The sequence below is a fragment of the Mytilus californianus genome, unplaced genomic scaffold, assembly GCF_021869535.1.
Source record: "Mytilus californianus isolate M0D057914Y unplaced genomic scaffold, xbMytCali1.0.p SCAF_3, whole genome shotgun sequence".
Taxonomy (NCBI): domain Eukaryota; kingdom Metazoa; phylum Mollusca; class Bivalvia; order Mytilida; family Mytilidae; genus Mytilus; species Mytilus californianus.
Window position 1 is genome coordinate 112,869,721 of NW_026262679.1, and position 25,170 is coordinate 112,894,890.

At 32.9% G+C, this 25,170-nt stretch overlaps 1 protein-coding gene across 1 annotated transcript; it reads left to right on the forward strand.

Annotated features, from left to right (window-relative positions):
• LOC127735858 (transforming growth factor beta regulator 1-like) lies at window positions 1-25,170 on the forward strand. Its single transcript, XM_052246255.1, has 10 exons — window positions 1-159; window positions 2,581-2,627; window positions 6,047-6,140; window positions 7,326-7,396; window positions 8,755-8,930; window positions 11,186-11,328; window positions 12,491-12,637; window positions 20,757-20,854; window positions 22,782-22,999; window positions 24,971-25,170. Exons 1-10 carry the CDS (start codon window positions 43-45, stop codon window positions 25,057-25,059), a joined length of 1,200 nt encoding a protein of 399 aa, XP_052102215.1. The 5' UTR covers window positions 1-42; the 3' UTR covers window positions 25,060-25,170.

The following is a 25,170-nucleotide window of genomic DNA, read 5'->3' on the forward strand; positions in this document are numbered from 1 at the left end:
CGCACTGATGATCGAAATTTAGGATTTCTGAATCAATCAACCATGGCACATGAAAATAAACGACTTTTCAGTGAAGATTCGGCCTTCCTGATGGAGTATCAGACAAATCAGAAAATCCTGCATAAATCTCCGCAACAAATTAGCCTTTTGTCAGGAAAAGTATGTACTGTTTAATGATGAATACTCCAAATATGCACAGGGTTCATATAAAATGATATATAGAAAAACTCGGCGCAGGGGGCTGAAAAGTTTGTTCATATGCATTATGTTGTTATGATACCTTAAGTTGAAAGGCTATTATACTTATAGCCTTTCAAGAGGTCATAATTATTTGGACTAATCTATATCATGCCAATTATTACAACACGTCATACACAGCACAGTAATGGATCGCTTTGATCGACACCACATCCTATGTGACGAGCAACATGGCTTCAGAAGTCGCCGATCCTGTGAGACCCAATTAGTTGTAACATTAATTTATAAAACCCGATTGCAAAAAACATGGACCAGGGGCACCAGACAGACATCATTCTACTGGATTTTTCAAAAGCTTTCGACAAGGTACCCCACCAACGCTTGCTCTTGAAGATGGCATGCAATGGGGTGAAAGGAACAACATTAAGCTGGATAAAGGAGTTCCACAAGGGAACTTCTTTTTTTACATCGAAACCTCAACATTAGCTCAAAATCCATCAAAGAGCATGCCTATAAAATGTTAGTAAGACCGCAAATGGAATACGCCACGACAGTATGGGACCCGTACCAGCAAAACCACATAGATAAAATTGAAAAGGTACAAAGACGAGCTGCACGATATGTAACCAGCAGACATAGAAATAGATTAAGTGTCAGCAACATGAAAACTGAATAAGAATGGAAAAGCTTACAAACAAGACAAAAAGAAGCTCGACTCATCATGTGTTACAAAATAACATACGACCTTGTAGCCATAGACAAGAATAAATATCTACAAAAACCAACAAGAAGCTCAAACCTGACAGGACGCCATACTTACCTATTACAGCCAGCCACCAAAGATTGTAGGAAATGGTCCTTCTTCATAAACACTGTCAAGGATTGGAACAAACTGCCACCAGATATCGCCACAGCAAAGTCTCAATGACCAAAACCTCAAACTAAATCAACAGAACAATTTGTTTTTAAATTGTTTTTAACCTGTTTTTAAACATGCGCAACTTGCCAAACATCCAAAATATTCATCATGTTGAATGTGGGCTGTATTTGGAAGAAGAAGAAGAAGGAGGAGAGACAGTCTTAGGTCCTCTCCTATTCCTTACTTATATCAATGAACATGCCAGATTGTACATATTCAGATGTAAGATTGTTTTGCGGACGATAGCCTGGTCTACAGGAAAATTAAAAATCCAGATGATGCAGCAACTCTCCAAAGAGACCTCACTGCCCTGGAAGAATGGGAACACAAGTGGCAGATGTGTTTTCTTCAAGAAAAACAATGAAAATTGAACTGTCATGAGGATTTCTAACAAGCGTCACACCCTGCAAACAACTTATACCTTGAACTGACACCAACTAGAAGTTGTATAGCAGAAAATACCTTGGAGTTACCATTAGTCAAGACCTTCAGTGGAATAAACACATTAACAACACCACCGGATAAGCAACCATGGCCAGGACCCTCGGTTTTCTCTGCAGGAACCTTGGCCGTTGCAAGCCATCTGTCAAAAACACAGCCTATTGTGCACTGATCAGACAATCGATCGAGTATGCTGCCACAGTGTGGGATCCCCATCAAACCACCTTGATCAAAGACCTCGAACTGGTACAGTGCAAATCAGCACGTTTGTATACAACCAGTACACCGACACATCCCCAGGCTGTGTCACTGGACTATTAGACCAACTGCATTGGGATACCCTACAGCAAAGACGAATGAACCAGCAGCTCGTCCTAAGCTACAAGATCCAGAACCAACTAGTGGAGATACAACCAGCTATCTACTACACACCTGGGGACAGCAGAACAAGTGGCCATAGAATTAGACAGATCAGAGTAACAAAGGAAGTTTACAACTCCTTTTTCCCGCGCTCTATAAGAGACTGGAACCTACTGCCAGACACAGTAGCAGCTGTTCCAACACTTGAAGGGTTCAGGGCCAGATTAGCCAGTGTGCCCTGGACCCAAATGCAGCCTAACTAATTTTATTCAATGGAGAAGCCTCCTGTTTTACCGAGCTGAAGTATTAAATCACTCAAGTATGAGGTCAACTCCTTACTGGAAGCAGAAGAAGAATGGTTACGACATACTCTTACAGATGGAGTATTATACAATAATATAAGCAAGTTAAGCAGGGGCATTCGTGTCCTCAGACACATTCTTCTTTTGTTTTCTGTAAAAGTTTCATATACAGTTCTGTGAAGGGGTCCAGGAACAGTTAGATACATGTATATATAGGTATACAATAGGGGAATGGAGAACAAACTGAAACTCCATCACCTTTGACTGTTAGCTTCTGAAAGGGGGTATAAATTTTCATATTGTTGACCAAAGGATGGCAGACTGAATCTATTTTTGAGCAAAACATCTTATTCGTTTCAGATTAGAAGTAATTTGCCAGGTAGTTTATTACAGCAGCAAGCTTCAAGGTAGATATATTTTTGTATATGTATTATTGTTTATTTATCATTCCTCATAATAAACAAGGGTAATCACAATTGTTTCCTTAGAGGGTTTATGCATACTGGAACCCCAATCCTTTAAATTTTATATCCTTATTACATTGTACTCTTAAATATTTCCATCCTTCAAAATTCATGCCTTTAAAATGAATAACCATCATCCTTTCAGTCTAACCCTAGCTCTCATGACCCTAATCCTTAAAAAATGTTCATTGTAAATTAAACATTGAAATGGAAAGTGTTCAGCTTCAAATCATCACAAGCTTGTTGGTATACATGGGTTTCTGTATTATAGATACAATGAATAAGCGTTGATTCTTGAAAAAGAAACCATGAGCCCAGAGGGCGATGGTTTGTTTTTCATGAATCAACACTTATTAGTCTCCTACCGACGAAGTCGAAGGGGACTTTAGGTTTGCACTCCGTCTGTCTGTCCATCCGTCAGTCTGGCAAATCAGTTTTCCACACTTTTTTCTTCATGCTTGAAGATATTGATTTGATATTTGGTGTATTGTTTTATCATGACAAGTTACAGGTCAAGTTCCAATTTTGTTTCAATCTGATGATTTTGTGCAGAGTTATGGTCCTTTGACTTAGAAAAATCACTAAAATAATCAGTTTTCCGCGCTTTTTTTTGTCATTCTTGAAGATATTGATTTGATAATTGGTATATAGTTTTATCATGACAAGTTACAGTTTAAGTTTGAATTTTGTTCTGGTCTGATGATTTTGTGCAGATCTAGAGTTATGGTCCTTTTACTTTAAAAATTCACTCAAATAAAAAGTTTTCTGGACTTTTTTTTCGTCATGCTTGAAGATATTGATTTAAAATAGGTATATAGTTTTGTCATGACAAGTTACAGATCAAGTTCGAATTTTGTTCCGGTCTGATGATTTTGTGCAGAGTTATGGTCCTTGGACTTAGAAAATTCACTCAAATAATAAGTTTTCTGCACTTTTTTTCGTCATGCTTGAAGATATTGATTTGAAAATTTGTATATAGTTTTATCATGACAAGTTACAGATCAAGTTCAAATTTTGTTCCGGTCTGATGATTTTATGCAGAGTTATGGTCCTTGGACTTAAAAAATTCACTTAATCAGTTTTCAACACTTTTTTTCGTCATGCTTGAAGATATTGACTTGATATTTGTTATATAGTTTACACCATGACAAGTTATAGATCAAGTTCGAATTTTGTTCCAATGCAATGAATTTTTAACTAGTTGGAGACTATGTATTGCCATGCAATACTCACAGAATGCTTGATCATTGTATCTCTTACTTAAATTATTGTGTTCATGTCTTTTCAAAATTAAAGCCTTTTCTTAATTAGAAGGTATAGTACGTATTATAAGTGAATTTAAATAACCATGTTATCAAGTTCAATGATGCATTAATAAATCTAAGTTCACAATTAATTGGTTGGATAAATACAAATATAACATAACACATCTGTGTCTTTAAATTTTCAGACATCTAAATATCCTCCGTAATTTACATAATAAGACATATTCCAACTTATTTCAAATACATAGAAAGAGTGTGCTACCGAAAATTCAATCAAGAAACCTAATTCTAGACACATCACGATTTACTCGCATAGGGCATTGCGAATAAACATTTGTAAAGATATGTAATAAAACAGATGAAAGCATACTATATTTATAAAATAAAAATGGACAAATTGAATGTAATCATTTTCTTTTCAATTATGTGAAATAGCCAATTATAATCCAAAAGTAAACGGGAAAGCCCGCTATTATTACAAAAATATCCACAGTATCATACAAAATAAGAAAAACGGAAAAAATAAAGAATAGGGACAACAAAGAGAATACAGGGATTCAAAACCTACACCGACAAGTCTCTACCTTTAACTTGACTCAACTCATTGATATTAACCATGTTAACCTCGTGGCTACCAACTCATACTATACGATTGTCTATTATTATACATAAATGTGTCTGTTGTACCGATGTGTATTGTATGTTCATTTATATATATAAACTAGACATTTAAATTGCAACCCATTGGTAGCCAAGAGGTTTCGTCGATGTGTTGATGTCAGTCACACATAACAGATTTCAAGGAGGGGTTTGATTCCCAGTGAAGGTATATAAAAAATGCAAAAATTAAATTAATTCCATTAGTGAACAGAAATCAGTAAATTGGCCAATTCAAACTTAATGAAATTAGGCACACAAAGGAAACAATTGAATATAATTTGGTGAGTCCATTTAAGCAACAGATTTAGGAAGCGTTGATTCTAGAAAAAGAATCCACGGTAAATGCATAGGCTGAGGTCATGATAATGGTTTAAATAATACTAATCATTTCACTAGTAACAATGTACAAAGAGTTTTCTCAGGTATGGAAATTTATCCTTTTGAATTTCTCAAGGATGAAAACTTGCATCATGCATATTTCAAGAGACTTTTTTCAAAAACAGTCTTAAATTCTATTTCAAGACAGTTAGTGATATACACAATCATCATGATCATGTGAACTGGTACTGTTTTTGTCTCGCCTTGACAGAGACAAAGGTATGCTGTTTCCAGCAGCGGTGGTGTCAACAATGTATTAGTTTGTGATTAGGTCTAGTTTATGGTGAACCACTAGTGGTAGGTCAATGATATTTGGTATGCAGTTGTATTAGCATTGGCACATCTCATTTCCATAGAGATTATTTGGCCCTACCCCCTCAGTTATGGTCTATTGACTTTGAAACTTTTGCTTAGTTTACATGTATTAGTTTGTGATTTGGTCAGTTCAAGGGGAATCATTAGTGGTAGGCCAATGTTAATTGGTATGCAGTTGTATAAGCATTAGCACATCTCATTTCCATGGAGAATTTTTGGCCACGCCCCTCCATCATGGTCTATTGACCGTGAAACTTTTGCTTAGTTTACATGTATTAGTTTGTGATTAGATAGTTTAAGATGAACCGCTAATGTTAAGTCAATGATATTTGGTATGCAAATTTATTGGCATTTGCAAGTCTCGTTTCAATGGAGATTATATAGCCCACCCCTCATCATGGTTCATTGACTTTGAAATTTTTATAGTTTACAAGTTCATGTTTGTGATTAGGTTTGTTTAAAGGGAACGACTTATGATAAGTCAATGGTATTTGGTATGCAGTTGTATTAGTATTGGCACATCTCATTTCCATGGATATTGTTTAGCCATGTATCTTCAGTCATGGATCATTGACTTTGAATATTTGCATATCTGACATGTTAAAGTATTGCTATTTTAATTTCAACATTTGTGTTATCAAAATTACAAAAAGGTGAGTCAAATATCTCTGTCTTTACAGTTTATGTTATTTCATTGTAGTTTTATATGCATGTTTGTTTTAAACCCAGAAACTTATTTTTTAGATTAGCCAGTGGAATATCAGCACGCTCTCTTGCACAGAAACAGTATTACAGGAAACTCAAAAGATTAAAGAAAGTTGTCAAAGATCTTATATTTGTAAGTTAAGATGAACATGAATAAAGAAAGTTGTCAAAGATCTTATATTTGCAAGTTAAGATGAACATGAATAAATAAAGTTGTCAAAGATCTTATATTTGTAAGTTAAGATTAACATGAATAAAGAAAGTTGTCAAAGATCTAATATTTGTAAGTTAAGATTAACATGAATAAAGAAAGTTGTCAAAGATCTTATATTTGTAAGTTAAGATGAACATGAATAATGAAAGTTGTCAAAGATCTTATATTTGTAAGTTAAGATGAACATGAATAAAGTAAGTTGTCAAGGATCTTATATTTGTAAGTCAATCAAGTACTGGAGGGTATTTAACCCAAAAGATTACAAAAATCTTTTGAAAGATAAGGCAGAAGTTTTGTTTTTCTTAGCTTTAAGCTATCAGTGCTGGTTTGTTTTTGGGGGTCTTTGAAAGCCAAGAAATCAAGATTTTTAAGGGGACATTTGAACTTGAGTCAAATTTATGTCCTAAATAATTTTTTCGGTTTGTTTAAAATAAAAACATTCAATATATTAATGTGTTGTTTGCTTACTATTTAACAAGAATCATTTTGGTGTTGAAAAAAAATATTATATGGGTATTTTTTTTAATTTTTTTTCTGGTAAGTTATGAAGACATGACTTGATGCAAAATAAAAACAAGACACAAGACTTATTTTGATATTCAATTAGGAACTCACTGTATGCATACAATATCTCAGGTTAACAAACAAATATATTTATCATGTATGTACAAAAAAAAAATATGGAATCCAAATGTATGGAGATGTACATGAGGCAATATTACATATACAATGTACATGTACCGGTTATATACAATGTAGGGTAACAACAAACACTAGATCTCACCACATGAAATTCACCAAAAAGAGTGTAAACTCAAGCAACGAAGAGAGCTTAATCCATGTAATTAGGATATAAACTCTAATTGTAAACGACAATATAAATAATGCTGATTTGTACATGTACAGTGGTATTTAGCTGTTTACTCTGCTGTAAATGGTAATTGTTCCATTTCTGTATTTGTCATATACATGAACTAGGTTTGAAATAATTTTGTGGAACAGAAAATAATTAACAGAGAAACACGTTAGCTACTTAAGGCTATCAATTTTAGCAAAGTTGTCTTAGTTAATTTTTGATGTAAATTGTAATTATTTATTTTTCAGGTTAATGCTGCCATATGTGATGAAGTTGTGAGAGTAGAGGAAAAAGTTGCCAAGGTCAAAGAAGAAAGGAGGTGAAATGTTTGGATGTGAATAAGATGTGATACTGTGGATTCATTTATTTTTATGGGTACACATTTTTGTGGATTGAGGGAAACTTGAACTTTCATTTTTATGCCCCAATAGGAGCATTATGTTTTTCAGTCTGTGCGTTCGTCCGTTTGTCCATCCCTCTGTCCCGCTTCAGGTTAAAGTTTTTGGTCAAGGTAGTTTTTGATGAAGTTGAAGTCCAATCAACTTGAAACTTAGTACACATGTTCCCTATGATATGATCTTTCTAATTTTAATGCCAAATTAGAGTTTTGACCCCAATTTCACGGTCCACTGAACATAGAAAATGATAGTGCTAATGGGGCATCTATGTACTATGGACACATTCTTGTTCATAGATATATGATTTCATTGTTTTTTCAAAGTCTGCATATATTCATAAAGAAAATTAGTAATTCGTTGGAACATTTAAATTCGTGGTTCCCCAGTACTCATGTATTCCACGAAAATTGGTATCCACCCAATGATAATGAATCCACAGTCATAGATTAGCATAGAAATAGATTTATAGATGGTGATTAGATTACATATCATGAATAAAAGGTTTGTTTTATACATCAATGTTAATTATTCATTGACACAGCTAAACTAAAAAAACTTCTAGAGATCAACATAGACCCTCAACGTTAGACAAATGTCTATACCTTATGTTAAGCTCTCAATCATTAAGAGGCTTCTCCATATTGATAATATAGACCCTCAACGTTAGACAAATGTCCATACCTTATGTTAAGCTCTCAATCATTAAGAAGCTTCTCCATATTGATAATATAGACCCTCAACGTTAGACAAATGTCTATACCTTATGTTAAGCTCTCAGTCATTAAGAGGCTTCTCCATATTGATAATATCATGAATATAGACCCTCAACATTAGACAAATGTCTATACCTTATGTTAAGCTCTCAATCATTAAGAAGCTTCTCCATATTGATTATATAGACCCTCAACGTTAGACAAATTTCTATACCTTATGTTAAGTTCTCAATCATGAAGAAGCCTCTTATAGACCCTCAACGGTAGACAAATGTCTATACCTTATGTTAAGCTCTCAATCATTAAGAAGCTTCTCCATATTGATTATATAGACCCTCAATGTTAGACAAATGTCTATACCGTATGTTAAGTTCTCAATAATTAAGAAGCCTCTTATAGACCCTCAACGGTAGACAAATGTCTATACCTTATGTTAAGCTCTCAATCATTAAGAAGCTTATCCATATTTGATAATATACAAACAAGAAGACGTGGTATGATTGCCAATGTGACAACTATCCACCAGAGACAAAATGATGTAGATGTATGTTTTTTTGTCATTTCAGATTTCTTTTGAGAAAAGTTCTACATTATCAGTCCCAGTCAGATATACCAGCTGCTATCAGTAAAACTCCTCCATCAATTGTCAAAGTGAAGGAAGAACCTGTCGACACACAGGCAAAGGCTAAACCCAAGAAGAAACCTGACAAGAAACGACCACCGACTACAAAACAAATACTAGGTAATTAAGGTTGAGAGCTATGGATAACAGCAAAACATAAAGAGATCGTAGATGTTATAATTTATTATATTCTAGTTGACATTCTGCCAGTATTTTAAAAAAATTAATGAAATCACTGTTCTGGTCATTTCCAGCCCACATAGCAGGTATTATTAGTTACATAGTGTGCTAGTGACCTAATATGGTATATATGGGGTCAGTAAATTCCATATGGGGTGAGAGCGAAGCTCGAATCCCTATATGGAATTTACTGACCCCATATATACCGTATTACGTCACTAGCACACTATGTAACAAATTTATCTTACCGACTATTTTAACGTGTGATATTTAGACATAGTCTAGTGACCTATCAAAATGAGCAATTCTTCAATACCGTTAGCATTAAGAAACTACATCCATTGATCATACAAAAACAGATACCAACAATAACAACTTGTCATATATAGCTTTAAATGTATTTTATGAATTTATTTCAATCTTCATCATCAATTTCTTTGTCTGTTGAAACCTTTAAGATTTTTTCTCAGTACTGTTTTTTTTTTAATAAAGGACGTAACCAAGGGTCCGGAAACGGTCATATATGCCAGTCATGTCCTAAGATGAAACTATTTGTCCTAAACGAGTAATTGGGATTTAGGACAAATTTTATTTTTTTAAAGAAGTAATTTCGGTCATTTCATTGACTCAATGTTTGAAATCGGATTTCTTAATCGCCATTTTGCACTGTCTTATGTAAGTTGTGATCACTAGTTTTTGTTTATAATCCCTTTCCTGTAATAAAACTGCCACTCCAGTAGTTTGATAATCCTGAGGGCCCTCCTAATATCTATATCAATGCCTCCGGGAATCATTGGCTAATGATCGCTAATCACTTTTTACCTGTGGTTTTAATTCACACCTGACAGTGATCACAAGCTCAGAATAATATCTTAACAAAAATTGAAATTCCCTGACAAGTGTGTTCATTATTCAATTACTTTTCAGCAAAGACAATCATCAAATCTGATTTAAAAATTAAACCTAAATTTACGGAGAAAAAAGTATTTTTTCATGTGCTTTATTTACTTTATAATACGCATGCGTGAAATTGTCTTCAGCAAATTTAATATTTAATCGTAAAATGCCAATTGATTTCATGCTAAATTAAACGAGTGCAACTATTGTCTGTTACATTCAAACACTTTTAAAGGTAATAAAATAAAAAAGCCGGTGATTTCCTGTCAATAGACTATCTTCATATTACCGACTAAACTGGACCCCTGTTGTGTTCACTTATCGCTACTTCGGTACGAAGCTATAGATGGAACGGCGGACCAGTTTAATTACCGACTTCTGACTCCGGATTATATAATTTGTCGACTGGTTACCTTGGACATCATGGTACTCGGTAAAGTAAGAGCAACCAAAATAAGTAAAATCAAACATATAATCGGTGTAATTTGAGGGGAAAGTTTACTGTTTTCTGGTGATTTTGTAGTGAAAAAAAATATTAACTAGGTAATTTTCCCCCAAAATTGTACCGATTGAAAGCTTGGTTTTACTTCTTTAGCTTGCTCTTACCTGACTTGGTACCATGATGTCCAAGGTAACCAGTCGACAAATTATATAATCCGGAGTCAAAAGTCGGTAATATGAAAATAGTCTATTTGATAAACAAAACAAATCCTGGAAATGAATCCGGAATTATTCGTTCTTTAACTTTATCGCAAACTTCTGGTTTTAACTTTTATCAAATCGAAAGAAACGTAAGCAATGTCTGAGAGATTTACCATTTTGAGTCATTAAAATCATTTCAATTTTAAACAATTGCCTTCCCTAAACTGTTCTTCATGGTAATGGTAAGACATTTAATTAGTAAATGCGATGGAACAGCAATACAAGTTCGTTGATGCTATGAATTTAGTCAAGTTGACATCGACAATTTGGAAAGGGGCACCAACTTTTCAATCATCTCAAAATGACCGAAATTGTGTGGAAAAATTTCCGGATCCTTGGACGTAACACCACTACTAACCATGTATTGAAATAAGCCCCACCTCCCTACTAACCTAATATGGAATATACACGGTCTCCACGCGGATGCTTTTAACCAATCATATTCCTAGAAATGTATAGGAGGTAAGATAAAATCTGATATTCTGTGTTTAAATGTAAAATGTGTAAGAAGTACTGTGTTCTTTGAGGTTTTTTTTCTGATTTTATATGATTGTGCCATGTATCTTTCTATGATATCATTTAATATATACTTACAGAAGGGTTACCACCACCCAAACCTAAGAAAGGAGGTAAAAATCAGCCAACAAAGAAAGTGATACCTCCATTACAGCTTGATTCATTAGGGAGACCTGTGTTTCCTCTAATTATAGGAGACTTAACAATACACAGCATTGGAGAGGTATATATGTTACACCATTCACCTTACAGGTGGTAAAAGTGTAAAGGGTTTATTGTGCAGTAGTTTGGTTGTGCTAATATAATGGAATCAAGGCATTGACTGAAAATAAGGAATTGCTTTCTCAGAAATATTTTATTTTTCAAGAATGTATGTTCAGTTAAACCTGTCAACTAATCTCCTGCATGACTTTAGATTTGATATCCCCATGCTAGGAGATGTGGCTATATTGCAATAACTTTGTCCATCCTGCCGTCAAACAAATATTGTCATCATACAACAGATATAGAATGACTTCATATTTGGTCATGAGTTGTAATATGTGAGCATTTTTGGAATCAGTAGAATATCTATTTTCTGTTTGCTGATACTTTTATTTTCATCATGTTAAAAGAATACAACTAAACATTATGACTTCATATTTGGTCAGCATCTTGACAGTGATGAGTAGTAAAGTGTGAGGACTTTATTGATCTGTCATATACCTACTTCCTGTTTTCTGATACTATGATATTTTCAATATGTTGAATGATCTGATAATTTTTGTCACACATTCCTTAAATACGACATAACAGAATGACTTTATATTTGGTAAGCAGCTCAACAGGCTTTTCAGATCTGTCAGACATTTACTTCATGTTTTCTGATACTTTTAATTACAAATAGGGGATTGCTATGTAAGACAACGTATGCATTCTTGTTGTTTTTGGAGATTTAACAGGTGTTTACTTTAGACAGGTTATATTACTAAATAGTTTTATCACACCACGGGTAAATTATGACGTTGTGATTGGTTAAACGCCGTCACGTGGTGACCCCTATGGATCCATAGGGGGGTGGTAAATTTCATATTTGTCCCTCGTTCGTGACGTCACATCTACTGTTAATGGTGACGTCATCTATTGATGTTGTTTTATTTCATTGTTTATTTTTCTTCAAAACGCGACAGGAAAAGTCCTGTGTGCAATAAACTCGTTATACGGTTCACTTCTGACCCCCTACGGACCATAGAGGGTGAGTAAAATCCATAGGAGATTCGGCCTTCAGCCTCACCCCCTATGGATTTTACTAACCCTCTGTGGATCCGTAGGGGTCGGTAGCGAACCATATAACTTATATTAGTGTATGTTTAGACACTATGTAAATAATACATTTTTGTTTACAGATTGTCGTAGACAGACCAGGATTTCATTCTGTATCTAACATCTATCCTGAGGGATTCTGTAGTACCAGAGTGTTTGTTGATGTTAATAATGTAGACAATAGATGTTTGTATACATGTAAAATATCTGATGGTGGAAAAGGTCCGGTGGTAAGTCTAAAGTCCAGACTGAAATATTCTGTTCATACTACTGTTTATATATTAAAAAAACCCAGATGTTTTTATGCCTCACCTAGGGGCATTAGGTTTTTTGGTCTGTGCCTCCGTTCGTCCATTCCTTCGTCCGTTTGTCCGTCTACCGTTCATCCTTTTGTCCCCCTTCAGGTTTAAGTTTTTAGTCGCTTCAGGTTAAATTTTGGTCAAGGTAGTTTTTGATGAAGTTGAAGTCCAATCAACTTGAAACTTAGTACACATGTTCCCAATGATATGATCTTTCTAATTTTAATGCCAAATTAGAGTTCTGACCCCAATTTCACGGTCCACCAAACATAGAAAATGATAGTGCGAGTGGGGCATCCGTGTACTATGGACACATTCTTGTTTTGCAAGTAAAATTGTTTATGCTTCCATCTGTTGGTTGTAATATTGGTTTATCCAGATAGATTGATAGAGTTAAATTTGAAAGGAGCCATAAATAAAATAAGGAGATTTGATATGATTGCCAATGAGACAACTAACAAAACTGTCCAAATGTCGTGGATGTAAGCAACAAAAGATCACAGTCTTTAAACAATGAGCAAAACCCATACTTATAGTCCTCTATAAAAGGCCTCAACATGACAAAAGTTTAAAACAATTGAAAAGAGAAAACTAACTGCATGTTTTGTAATAAAAGAAACAAAAGAAGTACTAATTATAAGCCTGGTAATTTCGATGAGTTTTTAAAGGCAGTAACTTAATGCCTTTAATGGTATCGGGGAATAGTCATTTTGTTTCTATGTGGGGGGTAAATATGTCACCATTGAAATCATGAAAAGTGGAATTCTTTCTCCTTCTATTTGTGGTATTCTGTATTTTTTGTCTCTCGTTGTCAGAGTCAAAATGCAAGACATAGGTATGCTGTTTCCGGCGGAGGCGGCATCAACAATGTATTAGTTTTTGATTAGGTCTAGTTAATAGTGAACCACTAGTGGTAGGTCAATGATATTTGGTTTGCAGTTGTATAAGCATTGGCACATCTCATTCACATGGAGATTATTTGGCCCTGCCCCTCAATCATGGTCTATTGACTTTAAAACTTTTGCTTAGTTTACATGTATTAGTTTGTGATTAGGTCTAGTTTATGGGGAACCACTAGTGGTAGGTCAATGATATTTGGTATGCATTTGTATAAGCATTGGTATATCTCATTCACATGGAGATTATTTGGCCCTGCCCCTCAATCATGGTCTATTGACTTTAATACTTTTGCTTAGTTTACATGTATTAGTTTGTGATTAGGTCAGTTTATGGGGAGCCACTGGTGGTAGGTCAATGATAATTGGTATGCATTTGTATAAGCATTAGTACATCTCATTCACATGGAGATTATTTGGCCCTGCCCCTCAATCATGGTCTATTGACTTTAAAACTTTTGCTTAGTTTACATGTATTAGTTTGTGATTAGGTCAGTTTATGGTGAACCACTAGTGTTAGGCCAATGATAATTGGTATGCATTTGTATAAGCATTAGCACATCTCATTTCCATGGAGAATATTTGTTCCTTACCCCTCAGTCATGGTCTATTGACGATGAAACTTTTGCTCTTAGTTTACACGTATTAATTTGTGATTAGATCAGTTTAAGATGAACCACTGATATTAATTATATATAAGTCAATAATATTTGGTATGCAAATGAATTGGCATTTGCAAGTCTCATTTCCATGGAAATTATATAGCCCCCTTATTATTGTAATTCATTGACATTGTGAAATAAAGAATTAATCGGTGTTTTTTGTAAGTTTTCAAAATTTACAATAGAATTGCATTTTGCATTATGAGCAGTAATCCGATTGACACACTGTTACTTAAATATCCTTGTCAAAGAGTTCGGGTTTATTTCGAGTGGTATTTCAATCTTTAGTTGCTTTTAAGAACGTTTCAGTCGTTGATATAACAGTGAAAAATCAACTGATCTATGCTTAGTCGCCACATGTCAATAATAACTCAGTTTTCTCAGGAATCTGATTATTTTTTTATCTTTTCTCATCAGAACAATTGGTACTTGAATATTGCCGAAATCCACCTTAACTATCAATATTGATCTGGAATTTACTGAAAACCAGAGATGTTGAAAATCGTCTGACCAACTGACAAAGCTATCAAGTCAGGTTAACAACTTCGAACTAATAGGTCCGATAAGGTTTGTTTTTTTAAAATCCGAAATGAACTTTGCTAAAGTTGACTTCCTGGAATCAGAGTAAAATTCGAGGGTTTCACTAATTAGTGACAAGAAGAATATTTTAACGACAAGCAAAAACAAAGACTAATTTAGCAACAAGAAAACAAATAAATTTCAACTCAGCAAAGAAATGCTCACTATTTCACACTCCAATGCAAACCTTCAAGCACCTGCAACATGCTCAAGAAGTTCCGAACTGACAGCAGGTCAACAATGTCTCAAAGATAATTCACAGTGTTTAGATTAGCAACTACACAAACTGTTACAAGGATCAAGATTACTTTAGTACAATGTCAAGTGTTTTAAAGGCAGCCAAGTTAGCTTGTACTTCTTACATGACCCAGTGTTCCAAGACCAATGCTTTAGTTATTAAATAACATTGGCCAATGTAATATACCCTTGAGTATTATATTGTATTTTGTAGGAAAAGTCATAAATGATGTTTACTTACATTACTTGATTTATAATTGTTCAACAAGTCTCATATTTCAAACAATTTTGGTAGAATTCTTGATGGGCACTTTAAAAAATACGTGTGAATATAGGGTTTTTACCCAGATATCCCTGTTTACTGATCATGATTAGGTTAAGATTTTCACCCAGATCCCACAGTTCGATGATTTGGTTGAAGTTTTTGTTAAACAGAGTTTACCATGACACTATGGTCACCAATGTTAACTCAAATTTTGTGGTTCAAAGAACATGGAAATGTGATATATGAAGGGGACATTTTACTCTGTTCATAGAATCCAGTTGTCATACCATCTCTGATTGCAATGTTTGCCCTGATTCAAAGAAGGAAAGTTATCTAGAAAGAAGAATTTTTGAATAAATTCATGAAAAAATATCCATTCACTTTAATTCCATGCAATTTGTTTAAGAGCTGATGTGTTTATCTTTGTCATCCATTCCATTCAATTTGGATTCTGGAACACCATTTTGTATGTGTGCTTGTTCTGTATATTCCCCCTTTTGTTAGGAGCACTACTGTGAGATTGCTTACATATGGGAATTGTGTACCAAGGAAGATAACTGAATCATTCAATTAATCAATTTCGTATATTGAAAAACAGTCTCTATTATTGTAGTTTGAGATAGCATCAGAAGAAAGTCCTGGTGTTGTATTTAATAGTTTGTTTGTATTTGTAGTTTGAGATAGCATCAGACGAAAGTCCTGGTGTTGTATTTAATAGTTTGTTTATATTTGTAGTTTGAGATAGCATCAGACGAAAGTCCTGGTGTTGTATTTAATAGTTTGTTTATATTTGTTGTTTGAGATTGCATCAGAAGAAAGTCCTGGTGTTGTATTTTATAGTTTGTTTATATTTGTAGTTTGAGATTGCATCAGAAGAAAGTCCTGGTGTTGTATTTTATAGTTTGTTTATATTTGTAGTTTGAGATAGCATCAGAAGAAAGTCCTGGTGTTGTATTTTATAGTTTGTTTATATTTGTAGTTTGAGATAGCATCAGAAGAAAGTCCTGGTGTTGTATTTAATAGTTTGTTGTATTTGTAGTTTGAGATAGCATCAGACGAAAGTCCTGGTGTTGTATTTAATAGTTTGTTTATATTTGTAGTTTGAGATAGCATCAGAAGAAAGTCCTGGTGTTGTATTTAATAGTTTGTTTATATTTGTAGTTTGAGATAGCATCAGAAGAAAGTCCTGGTGTTGTATTTTATAGTTTGTTGTATTTGTAGTTTGAGATAGCATCAGAAGAAAGTCCTGGTGTTGTATTTAATAGTTTGTTTATATTTGTTGTTTGAGATAGCATCAGACGAAAGTCCTGGTGTTGTATTTTATAGTTTGTTGTATTTGTAGTTTGAGATAGCATCAGAAGAAAGTCCTGGTGTTGTATTTAATAGTTTGTTTATATTTGTAGTTTGAGATTGCATCAGAAGAAAGTCCTGGTGTTGTATTTAATAGTTTGTTTATATTTGTAGTTTGAGATAGCATCAGAAGAAAGTCCTGGTGTTGTATTTAATAGTTTGTTTATATTTGTAGTTTGAGATAGCATCAGACGAAAGTCCTGGTGTTGTATTTAATAGTTTGTTTATATTTGTAGTTTGAGATAGCATCAGAAGAAAGTCCTGGTGTTGTATTTAATAGTTTGTTTATATTTGTAGTTTGAGATTGCATCAGAAGAAAGTCCTGGTGTTGTATTTAATAATTTGTTGTATTTGTAGTTTGAGATAGCATCAGACGAAAGTCCTGGTGTTGTATTTTATAGTTTGTTTATATTTGTAGTTTGAGATTGCATCAGAAGAAAGTCCTGGTGTTGTATTTTATAGTTTGTTTATATTTGTAGTTTGAGATTGCATCAGAAGAAAGTCCTGGTGTTGTATTTTATAGTTTGTTTATATTTGTAGTTTGAGATTGCATCAGAAGAAAGTCCTGGTGTTGTATTTTATAGTTTGTTTGTATTTGTAGTTTGAGATAGTATCAGAAGAAAGTCCTGGTGTTGTATTTAATAGTTTGTTGTATTTGTAGTTTGAGATAGCATCAGACGAAAGTCCTGGTGTTGTATTTAATAGTTTGTTGTATTTGTAGTTTGAGATAGCATTAGACGAAAGTCCTGGTGTTGTATTTAATAGTTTGTTTATATTTGTAGTTTGAGATTGCATCAGAAGAAAGTCCTGGTGTTGTATTTAATAGTTTGTTGTATTTGTAGTTTGAGATAGCATCAGAAGAAAGTCCTGGTGTTGTATTTAATAGTTTGTTGTATTTGTAGTTTGAGATAGCATCAGAAGAAAGTCCTGGTGTTGTATTTAATAGTTTGTTTATATTTGTAGTTTGAGATAGCATCAGACGAAAGTCCTGGTGTTGTATTTTATAGTTTGTTTGTATTTGTAGTTTGAGATAGCATCAGAAGAAAGTCCTGGTGTTGTATTTAATAGTTTGTTTGTATTTGTAGTTTGAGATAGCATCAGAAGAAAGTCCTGGTGTTGTATTTAATAGTTTGTTTGTATTTGTAGTTTGAGATAGCATCAGAAGAAAGTCCTGGTGTTGTATTTAATAGTTTGTTGTATTTGTAGTTTGAGATAGCATCAGACGAAAGTCCTGGTGTTGTATTTAATAGTTTGTTTATATTTGTAGTTTGAGATTGCATCAGAAGAAAGTCCTGGTTTTGTATTTAATAGTTTGTTTATATTTGTAGTTTGAGATTGCATCAGAAGAAAGTCCTGGTGTTGTATTTAATAGTTTGTTTGTATTTGTAGTTTGAGATTGCATCAGAAGAAAGTCCTGGTGTTGTATTTAATAGTTTGTTTGTATTTGTAGTTTGAGATTGCATCAGAAGAAAGTCCTGGTGTTGTATTTTATAGTTTGTTTATATTTGTAGTTTGAGATAGCATCAGAAGAAAGTCCTGGTGTTGTTTTTTATAGTTTGTTTGTATTTGTAGTTTGAGATAGCATCAGACAAAAGTCCTGGTGTTGTATTTAATAGTTTGTTTATATTTGTAGTTTGAGATAGCATCAGAAGAAAGTCCTGGTGTTGTATTTAATAGTTTGTTTATATTTGTAGTTTGAGATTGCATCAGAAGAAAGTCCTGGTGTTGTATTTTATAGTTTGTTTATATTTGTAGTTTGAGATAGCATCAGACGAAAGTCCTGGTGTTGTATTTAATAGTTTGTTGTATTTGTAGTTTGAGATAGCATCAGAAGAAAGTCCTGGTGTTGTATTTTATAGTTTGTTTGTATTTGTAGTTTGAGATAGCATCAGACGAAAGTCCTGGTGTTGTATTTAATAGTTTGTTTATATTTGTAGTTTGAGATAGCATCAGAAGAAAGTCCTGGTGTTGTATTTAATAGTTTGTTTGTATTTGTAGTTTGAGATTGCATCAGAAGAAAGTCCTGGTGTTGTATTTTATAGTTTGTTTATATTTGTAGTTTGAGATAGCATCAGAAGAAAGTCCTGGTGTTGTATTTAATAGTTTGTTTGTATTTGTAGTTTGAGATTGCATCAGAAGAAAGTCCTGGTGTTGTATTTAATAGTTTGTTTGTATTTGTAGTTTGAGATTGCATCAGAAGAAAGTCCTGGTGTTGTATTTTATAGTTTGTTTATATTTGTAGTTTGAGATAGCATCAGAAGAAAGTCCTGGTGTTGTATTTTATAGTTTGTTTGTATTTGTAGTTTGAATTAGCATCAGAAGAAAGTCCTGGTGTTGTATTTTATAGTTTGTTGTATTTGTAGTTTGAGATAGCATCAGAAGAAAGTCCTGGTGTTGTATTTAATAGTTTGTTGTATTTGTAGTTTGAGATAGCATCAGAAGAAAGTCCTGGTGTTGTATTTTATAGTTTGTTGTATTTGTAGTTTGAGATAGCATCAGAAGAAAGTCCTGGTGTTGTATTTAATAGTTTGTTTATATTTGTAGTTTGAGATAGCATCAGAAGAAAGTCCTGGTGTTGTATTTTATAGTTTGTTTGTATTTGTAGTTTGAATTAGCATCAGAAGAAAGTCCTGGTGTTGTATTTAATAGTTTGTTTATATTTGTAGTTTGAGATAGCATCAGACGAAAGTCCTGGTGTTGTATTTAATAGTTTGTTGTATTTGTAGTTTGAGATAGCATCAGAAGAAAGTCCTGGTGTTGTATTTAATAGTTTGTTTATATTTGTAGTTTGAGATTGCATCAGAAGAAAGTCCTGGTGTTGTATTTAATAGTTTGTTTATATTTGTAGTTTGAGATAGCATCAGACGAAAGTCCTGGTGTTGTATTTAATAGTTTGTTTATATTTGTAGTTTGAGATAGCATCAGACGAAAGTCCTGGTGTTGTATTTAATAGTTTGTTTATATTTGTAGTTTGAGATAGCATCAGAAGAAAGTCCTGGTGTTGTATTTAATAGTTTGTTGTATTTGTAGTTTGAGATTGCATCAGACGAAAGTCCTGGTGTTGTATTTAATAGTTTGTTGTATTTGTAGTTTGAGATAGCATCAGAAGAAAGTCCTGGTGTTGTATTTAATAGTTTGTTTATATTTGTAGTTTGAGATTGCATCAGAAGAAAGTCCTGGTGTTGTATTTAATAGTTTGTTTGTATTTGTAGTTTGAGATAGCATCAGAAGAAAGTCCTGGTGTTGTATTTTATAGTTTGTTTATATTTGTAGTTTGAGATAGCATCAGACGAAAGTCCTGGTGTTGTATTTTATAGTTTGTTTATATTTGTAGTTTGAGATAGCATCAGAAGAAAGTCCTGGTGTTGTATTTAATAGTTTGTTTATAGTTGTAGTTTGAGATTGCATCAGAAGAAAGTCCTGGTGTTGTATTTAATAGTTTGTTGTATTTGTAGTTTGAGATAGCATCAGACGAAAGTCCTGGTGTTGTATTTAATAGTTTGTTTGTATTTGTAGTTTGAGATAGCATCAGAAGAAAGTCCTGGTGTTGTATTTAATAGTTTGTTTATATTTGTTGTTTGAGATAGCATCAGAAGAAAGTCCTGGTGTTGTATTTAATAGTTTGTTGTATTTGTAGTTTGAGATAGCATCAGACGAAAGTCCTGGTGTTGTATTTTATAGTTTGTTGTATTTGTAGTTTGAGATAGCATCAGAAGAAAGTCCTGGTGTTGTATTTAATAGTTTGTTTGTATTTGTAGTTTGAGATTGCATCAGAAGAAAGTCCTGGTGTTGTATTTAATAATTTGTTGTATTTGTAGTTTGAGATAGCATCAGACGAAAGTCCTGGTGTTGTATTTTATAGTTTGTTTGTATTTGTAGTTTGAGATTGCATCAGAAGAAAGTCCTGGTGTTGTATTTAATAGTTTGTTTATATTTGTAGTTTGAGATTGCATCAGAAGAAAGTCCTGGTGTTGTATTTAATAGTTTGTTGTATTTGTAGTTTGAGATAGCATCAGACGAAAGTCCTGGTGTTGTATTTAATAGTTTGTTTGTATTTGTAGTTTGAGATAGCATCAGAAGAAAGTCCTGGTGTTGTGTTTTATAGCAAATCAATCTCTGATTGTCATAATCAACTCATTAAAGCAGTTAAGAAAAACAAGTAAGTGCTGGTATGATAAATATGACATTGAAGTTAAGTTCAAAGAAGATTTTCATATTCATGGTCTTTTTAAATGGTTTGAGGGAGGGGTTAAATATTATTAATTGTTCTAAATATGCATGACACATTTGCCACTAGGCAATAAAAAAGCAACAATCAGTAAATAATATTTGTCGTAATTTTCTTTTTGTCTCTGCTTGACGAGTTTAAAAAAAAAATCGTAAGGGTTCCACGGAACCCAGTGTCTCGCCTACTTTTGCTGTTATCTATGTTTTCAGTGTGATAGGGGAATGCACATAATAGATTTACAGTTAATGAAATAAAACGTTTGAAATGTATGAAAAAAGTTATGCTTGTAAAAATGAATACAGTATGGAATCAAATCTGTAGATTTATAAAAGAGTTGAAACATAAATTGATTGAATGAACAAATGATAAAGATAAAGAAGATAGTTTTTACATTGTTTGATGATTATCCCTTAATTCAGATCGCTATGTCAACAAAAATGGGGAAAAAATTATTAAAACTTTTCCTCTAAATACTATCTTTTGATTGTAAGAAGCTTCTGTCCAAGTTTGGTAAAAATCCAGGATGGTTTATGAATCTAATAAATGTTTTAAAAACTTTAACTGCAGACTGTATGTAATGTTAACTGGAAGAAAAACTAAGTCCATTTATAAGTAATATACGGAAAAACAGGAAATAAATTTTTACAAAATTTCCTTCTAGATACTAGCTTTTGATCATAAACAAGCTTTTGTCCAAGTTTGGTAAAATTCCTGGATAGTTTAAGAAAGTTATTAAAATTTTAAAAACTTTAACCACAGAGTGAATGTAATGTTAACTGGCAGAAAAACTAAGTCCATTTATAAGTAAAATATTGAAAAACAGGATTTTTTTTTTTACAAAATTTACTTCTGGATACTATCTTATGATCATAAACAAGCTTCTGTCCAAGTTTGGTACAAATCCAGGATAGTTTAAGAAAGTTATTTAAATTTTAAAAACTTTAACCACAGAGTGAATGTCATGATAACTGGCAGAAAAACTAAGTCCATTTATAAGTAAAATACGGAAAAACTGGAATTTTTTTTTTACAAAATTTACTTCTGGATACTATCTTATGATCATAAACAAGCTTCTGTCCAAGTTTGGTAGAAATCCAGGATAGTTTAAGAAAGTTATTAAAATTTCAAAAACTTTAACCACAGAGTGAATATTTATGGACGCCGCCAATGACGACGACACCGACGGAATGTAGGATCGCTATGTCTCACTTTTTCGACAAAAGTCGAAGGCTTGACAAAAAGGAGACTTTCCATTGAGATTATCTTGCCCTGCCCCTCAGCCATGGTCTATTAACTTTGAAACTTTTGCTTACTTTACATGTTAAAGTTTGTGATAAGATCAGTTTAAGGGGAACCAATTATGACAAGTCAATGGTATTTGGTATGCAGTTGTATTAGCATTGTCACATCTCATTTCCTTGGAGATTATTTGGCGCTGCACCTTCAGCCATGGTTCATTGAATGTTTTGCATAGTTTACAAAAAATAAAGGTACAAGAAGATTTCCATGTAAACAACACATTTTACTGAAATATATGTTCTCTGTAGACAAAAATATTGAATACAAATATATATATATATATATATATCACAAAAAGTGCCTAAATTTATAACTATCTGGAAGAATTTGTTAATAGTTGAGTTAACAGTAAGAAAATGTCTCAGAAAATAAAAGACCAGGCGGTGACAATGGTTAAAAAAATTGTAAAGTAGGAACTGTTGTAATAAAATTTTGCACAACTTGGAAACAAATGGGAATATCAACAGTAAATGTACCCCAATTCTGATACTGTTCTTAAGGATATGAAATGAAAAAAAAACAATCATATGTGTAACCATGCAATATTTTCTGCTTTCAGAAAATTAGAATTTTTAGAACAAACAGGAAAAGGAGCTGATTTCTTTGGTTTATCACATCCAGTTACACAAAACTTAATACAAAGCTGTCCTGGTTCTAAACGTTGTAATGGATACAGATGGGTTAAATTCGAAATCAATAAAAATGCTGACGCAGTAGAAATGGATACCCTTGATCCTACAACTAGTCATACAGCTCTTAAAATTGTCTTAAATAATGGTTAGTTAGTCATACAGTTCTTAGAATTGTCCTAAATTATGGTGATTTAGTTACAGCTCTTGAAATTGTCTTAAAATAATGGTGAGTTAGTCATGTAGCTCTCAAAATTGTCTCAAATAATGGTTAGTTAGTCATACAGTTCTTAGAATTGTCCTAAATTATGGTGATTTAGTTACAGCTCTTGAAGTTGTCTTAAAATAATGGTGAGTTAGTCACAAGCTCTTAAAATTGTCTTACATAATGGTGAGTTAGTCACAGCTCTTTTAATTGTCTTAAAATAATAGTGAGTTTGTCACAGCTCTTAAAATTGTCTTAAATAATGATGAGTTAGTCATGTAGCTCTCAAAATTGTCTCAAATAATGGTAAGTTAGTCGAACGGTTCTTAGAATTGTCCTAAATTATTGTGATTTAGTTACAGTTCTTGAAATTGTCTTAAAATAATGGTGAGTTAGTCACAGCTCTTAAAATTGTCTTACATAATGGTGAGTTAGTCACAGCTCTTTAAATTGTCTTAAAATAATAGTGAGTTTGTCACAGCTCTTAAAATTGTCTTACATAATTGTGAGTTAGTCACAGCTCTTTAAATTGTCTTACATAATGGTGAGTTAGTCACAGCTCTTTAAATTGTCTTAAAATAATGGTGAGTTAGTCACAGCTCTTTAAATTGTCTTAAATAATGGTGAGTTAGTCACAGCTCTTAAAGTTATCTTAAATAAAGGCCAGTGAGACACAGCTCTTTAAATTGTCTTAAATAATGGTGAATTATTTAGTCACAGCTCTAAAAATTGTCATAAATAATGGTTAGTTAGTCACAGCTCTTAAAATTGTCTTACTTAATTGTTAGTTAGTCACAGGTCTTTAAATTGTCTTACATAATGGTGAGTTATTCACAGGTCATTAAATTGTCTTACATAATGGTGAGTTAGTCACAACTCTTAAAATTGTCTTAAAATAATGGTGAGTAAGTCGAAGCTCTTGAAATTGTCTAAAGTAATGGTGAGTTAGTCACTGCTCTTTAAGCTATCATAAATAATGGCCAGTGAGTCACAGCTCCTAAAATTGTCTTTAAAAATAATGGTGAATTATTTAGTGACATCTCTAAAAATTGTCATAAATAATGGTTAGTTAGTCACAGTACCAACAGAATGACCACTCACTATAATAAGTAAATAAAAGACAGCCCATTATATTATTTGGAAAGCAGTGTCAAAATCTGCCCACTACTACAGAGAGCTAGCTAAGATAAATGAGCTGCATTGGATAGAAAATCGACCTTATGCAAGTATGTACATGTAGAAGACTTTGATCGATTTTGGAACATTCAAACACGAAATGAAAGATGAATTTGTAGGGTTCTTGTGTCAACTCAATTTTCAAACAGTTACAGACGTTGCATTGAAATTTTTCCAACCCGAAATAAGTTAACAGATGTATTTTAAATTTTCATTTGCATAAGGTCAATTTCTTTCCATCGCAGCTCAAATGTAGTCACAGCTGTTAGTTGAATACTGTCATTCAAGAAAAAAAAATGATAAAATTTATTTTGCATATTCCTTGCATCCATGTGTGTAGCTGTCTTCATGTCAAAAACCTGTAAACTACAGTTAAATCAATATAAACATCCAAAGAATTGAAGTGTGACTTTAGAGCAGGTCTTGTTGTACTTGAACATGTATACTCCAATTTTCCAACAAGTTATTTCTAAAGAATCAAATCAGATTTGAAAATGTACGATTAAACATTTGGTACAACCTTTATTTAATTGGAATAGATTAAATGTGTTTTAAGTTAACTAAAAAACACTGAAAAATTAGTGAGATGTAATTTAAAGTGTCAAGCTATATAACAAATGTTTCAAAACTATGTATGTCACTGTTATCTGTTCACTGTATAATTATACATGTATTAGCTTTATTTATTTTTATGAAAATGAAACTTAAACATTATCATAGTGTTATTTCCTTTTTCAGGATCAAAACTCCCAGAACCATCATCCAACTTAAGATCTCTACTGACAAACAAAGCTTTAATGAACACTGCAAAAGTCAGACAGACGTGACGTACCATAGATTGAATGTTTTTGTCGTTCATTTTCTGAATAGAACAACAAGTTATGTAAATGTACATTTTGATACTGAGATATTAATAAGGAATAAAATTATTAAATGTG

Excerpts from the sequence above, each read along its gene's own strand:
- LOC127735858 (XM_052246255.1), top strand. The coding sequence starts at position 43 with ATGGCACATGAAAATAAACGACTTTTCAGTGAAGATTCGGCCTTCCTG. Across the intron at positions 12,638-20,756 it reads ATGGTGGAAAAGGTCCGGTG|TTTGAGATAGCATCAGAAGA; the intron begins GTAAGTCTAAAG and ends TTGTATTTGTAG. Across the intron at positions 20,855-22,781 it reads AAAGCAGTTAAGAAAAACAA|AAAATTAGAATTTTTAGAAC; the intron begins GTAAGTGCTGGT and ends TTCTGCTTTCAG.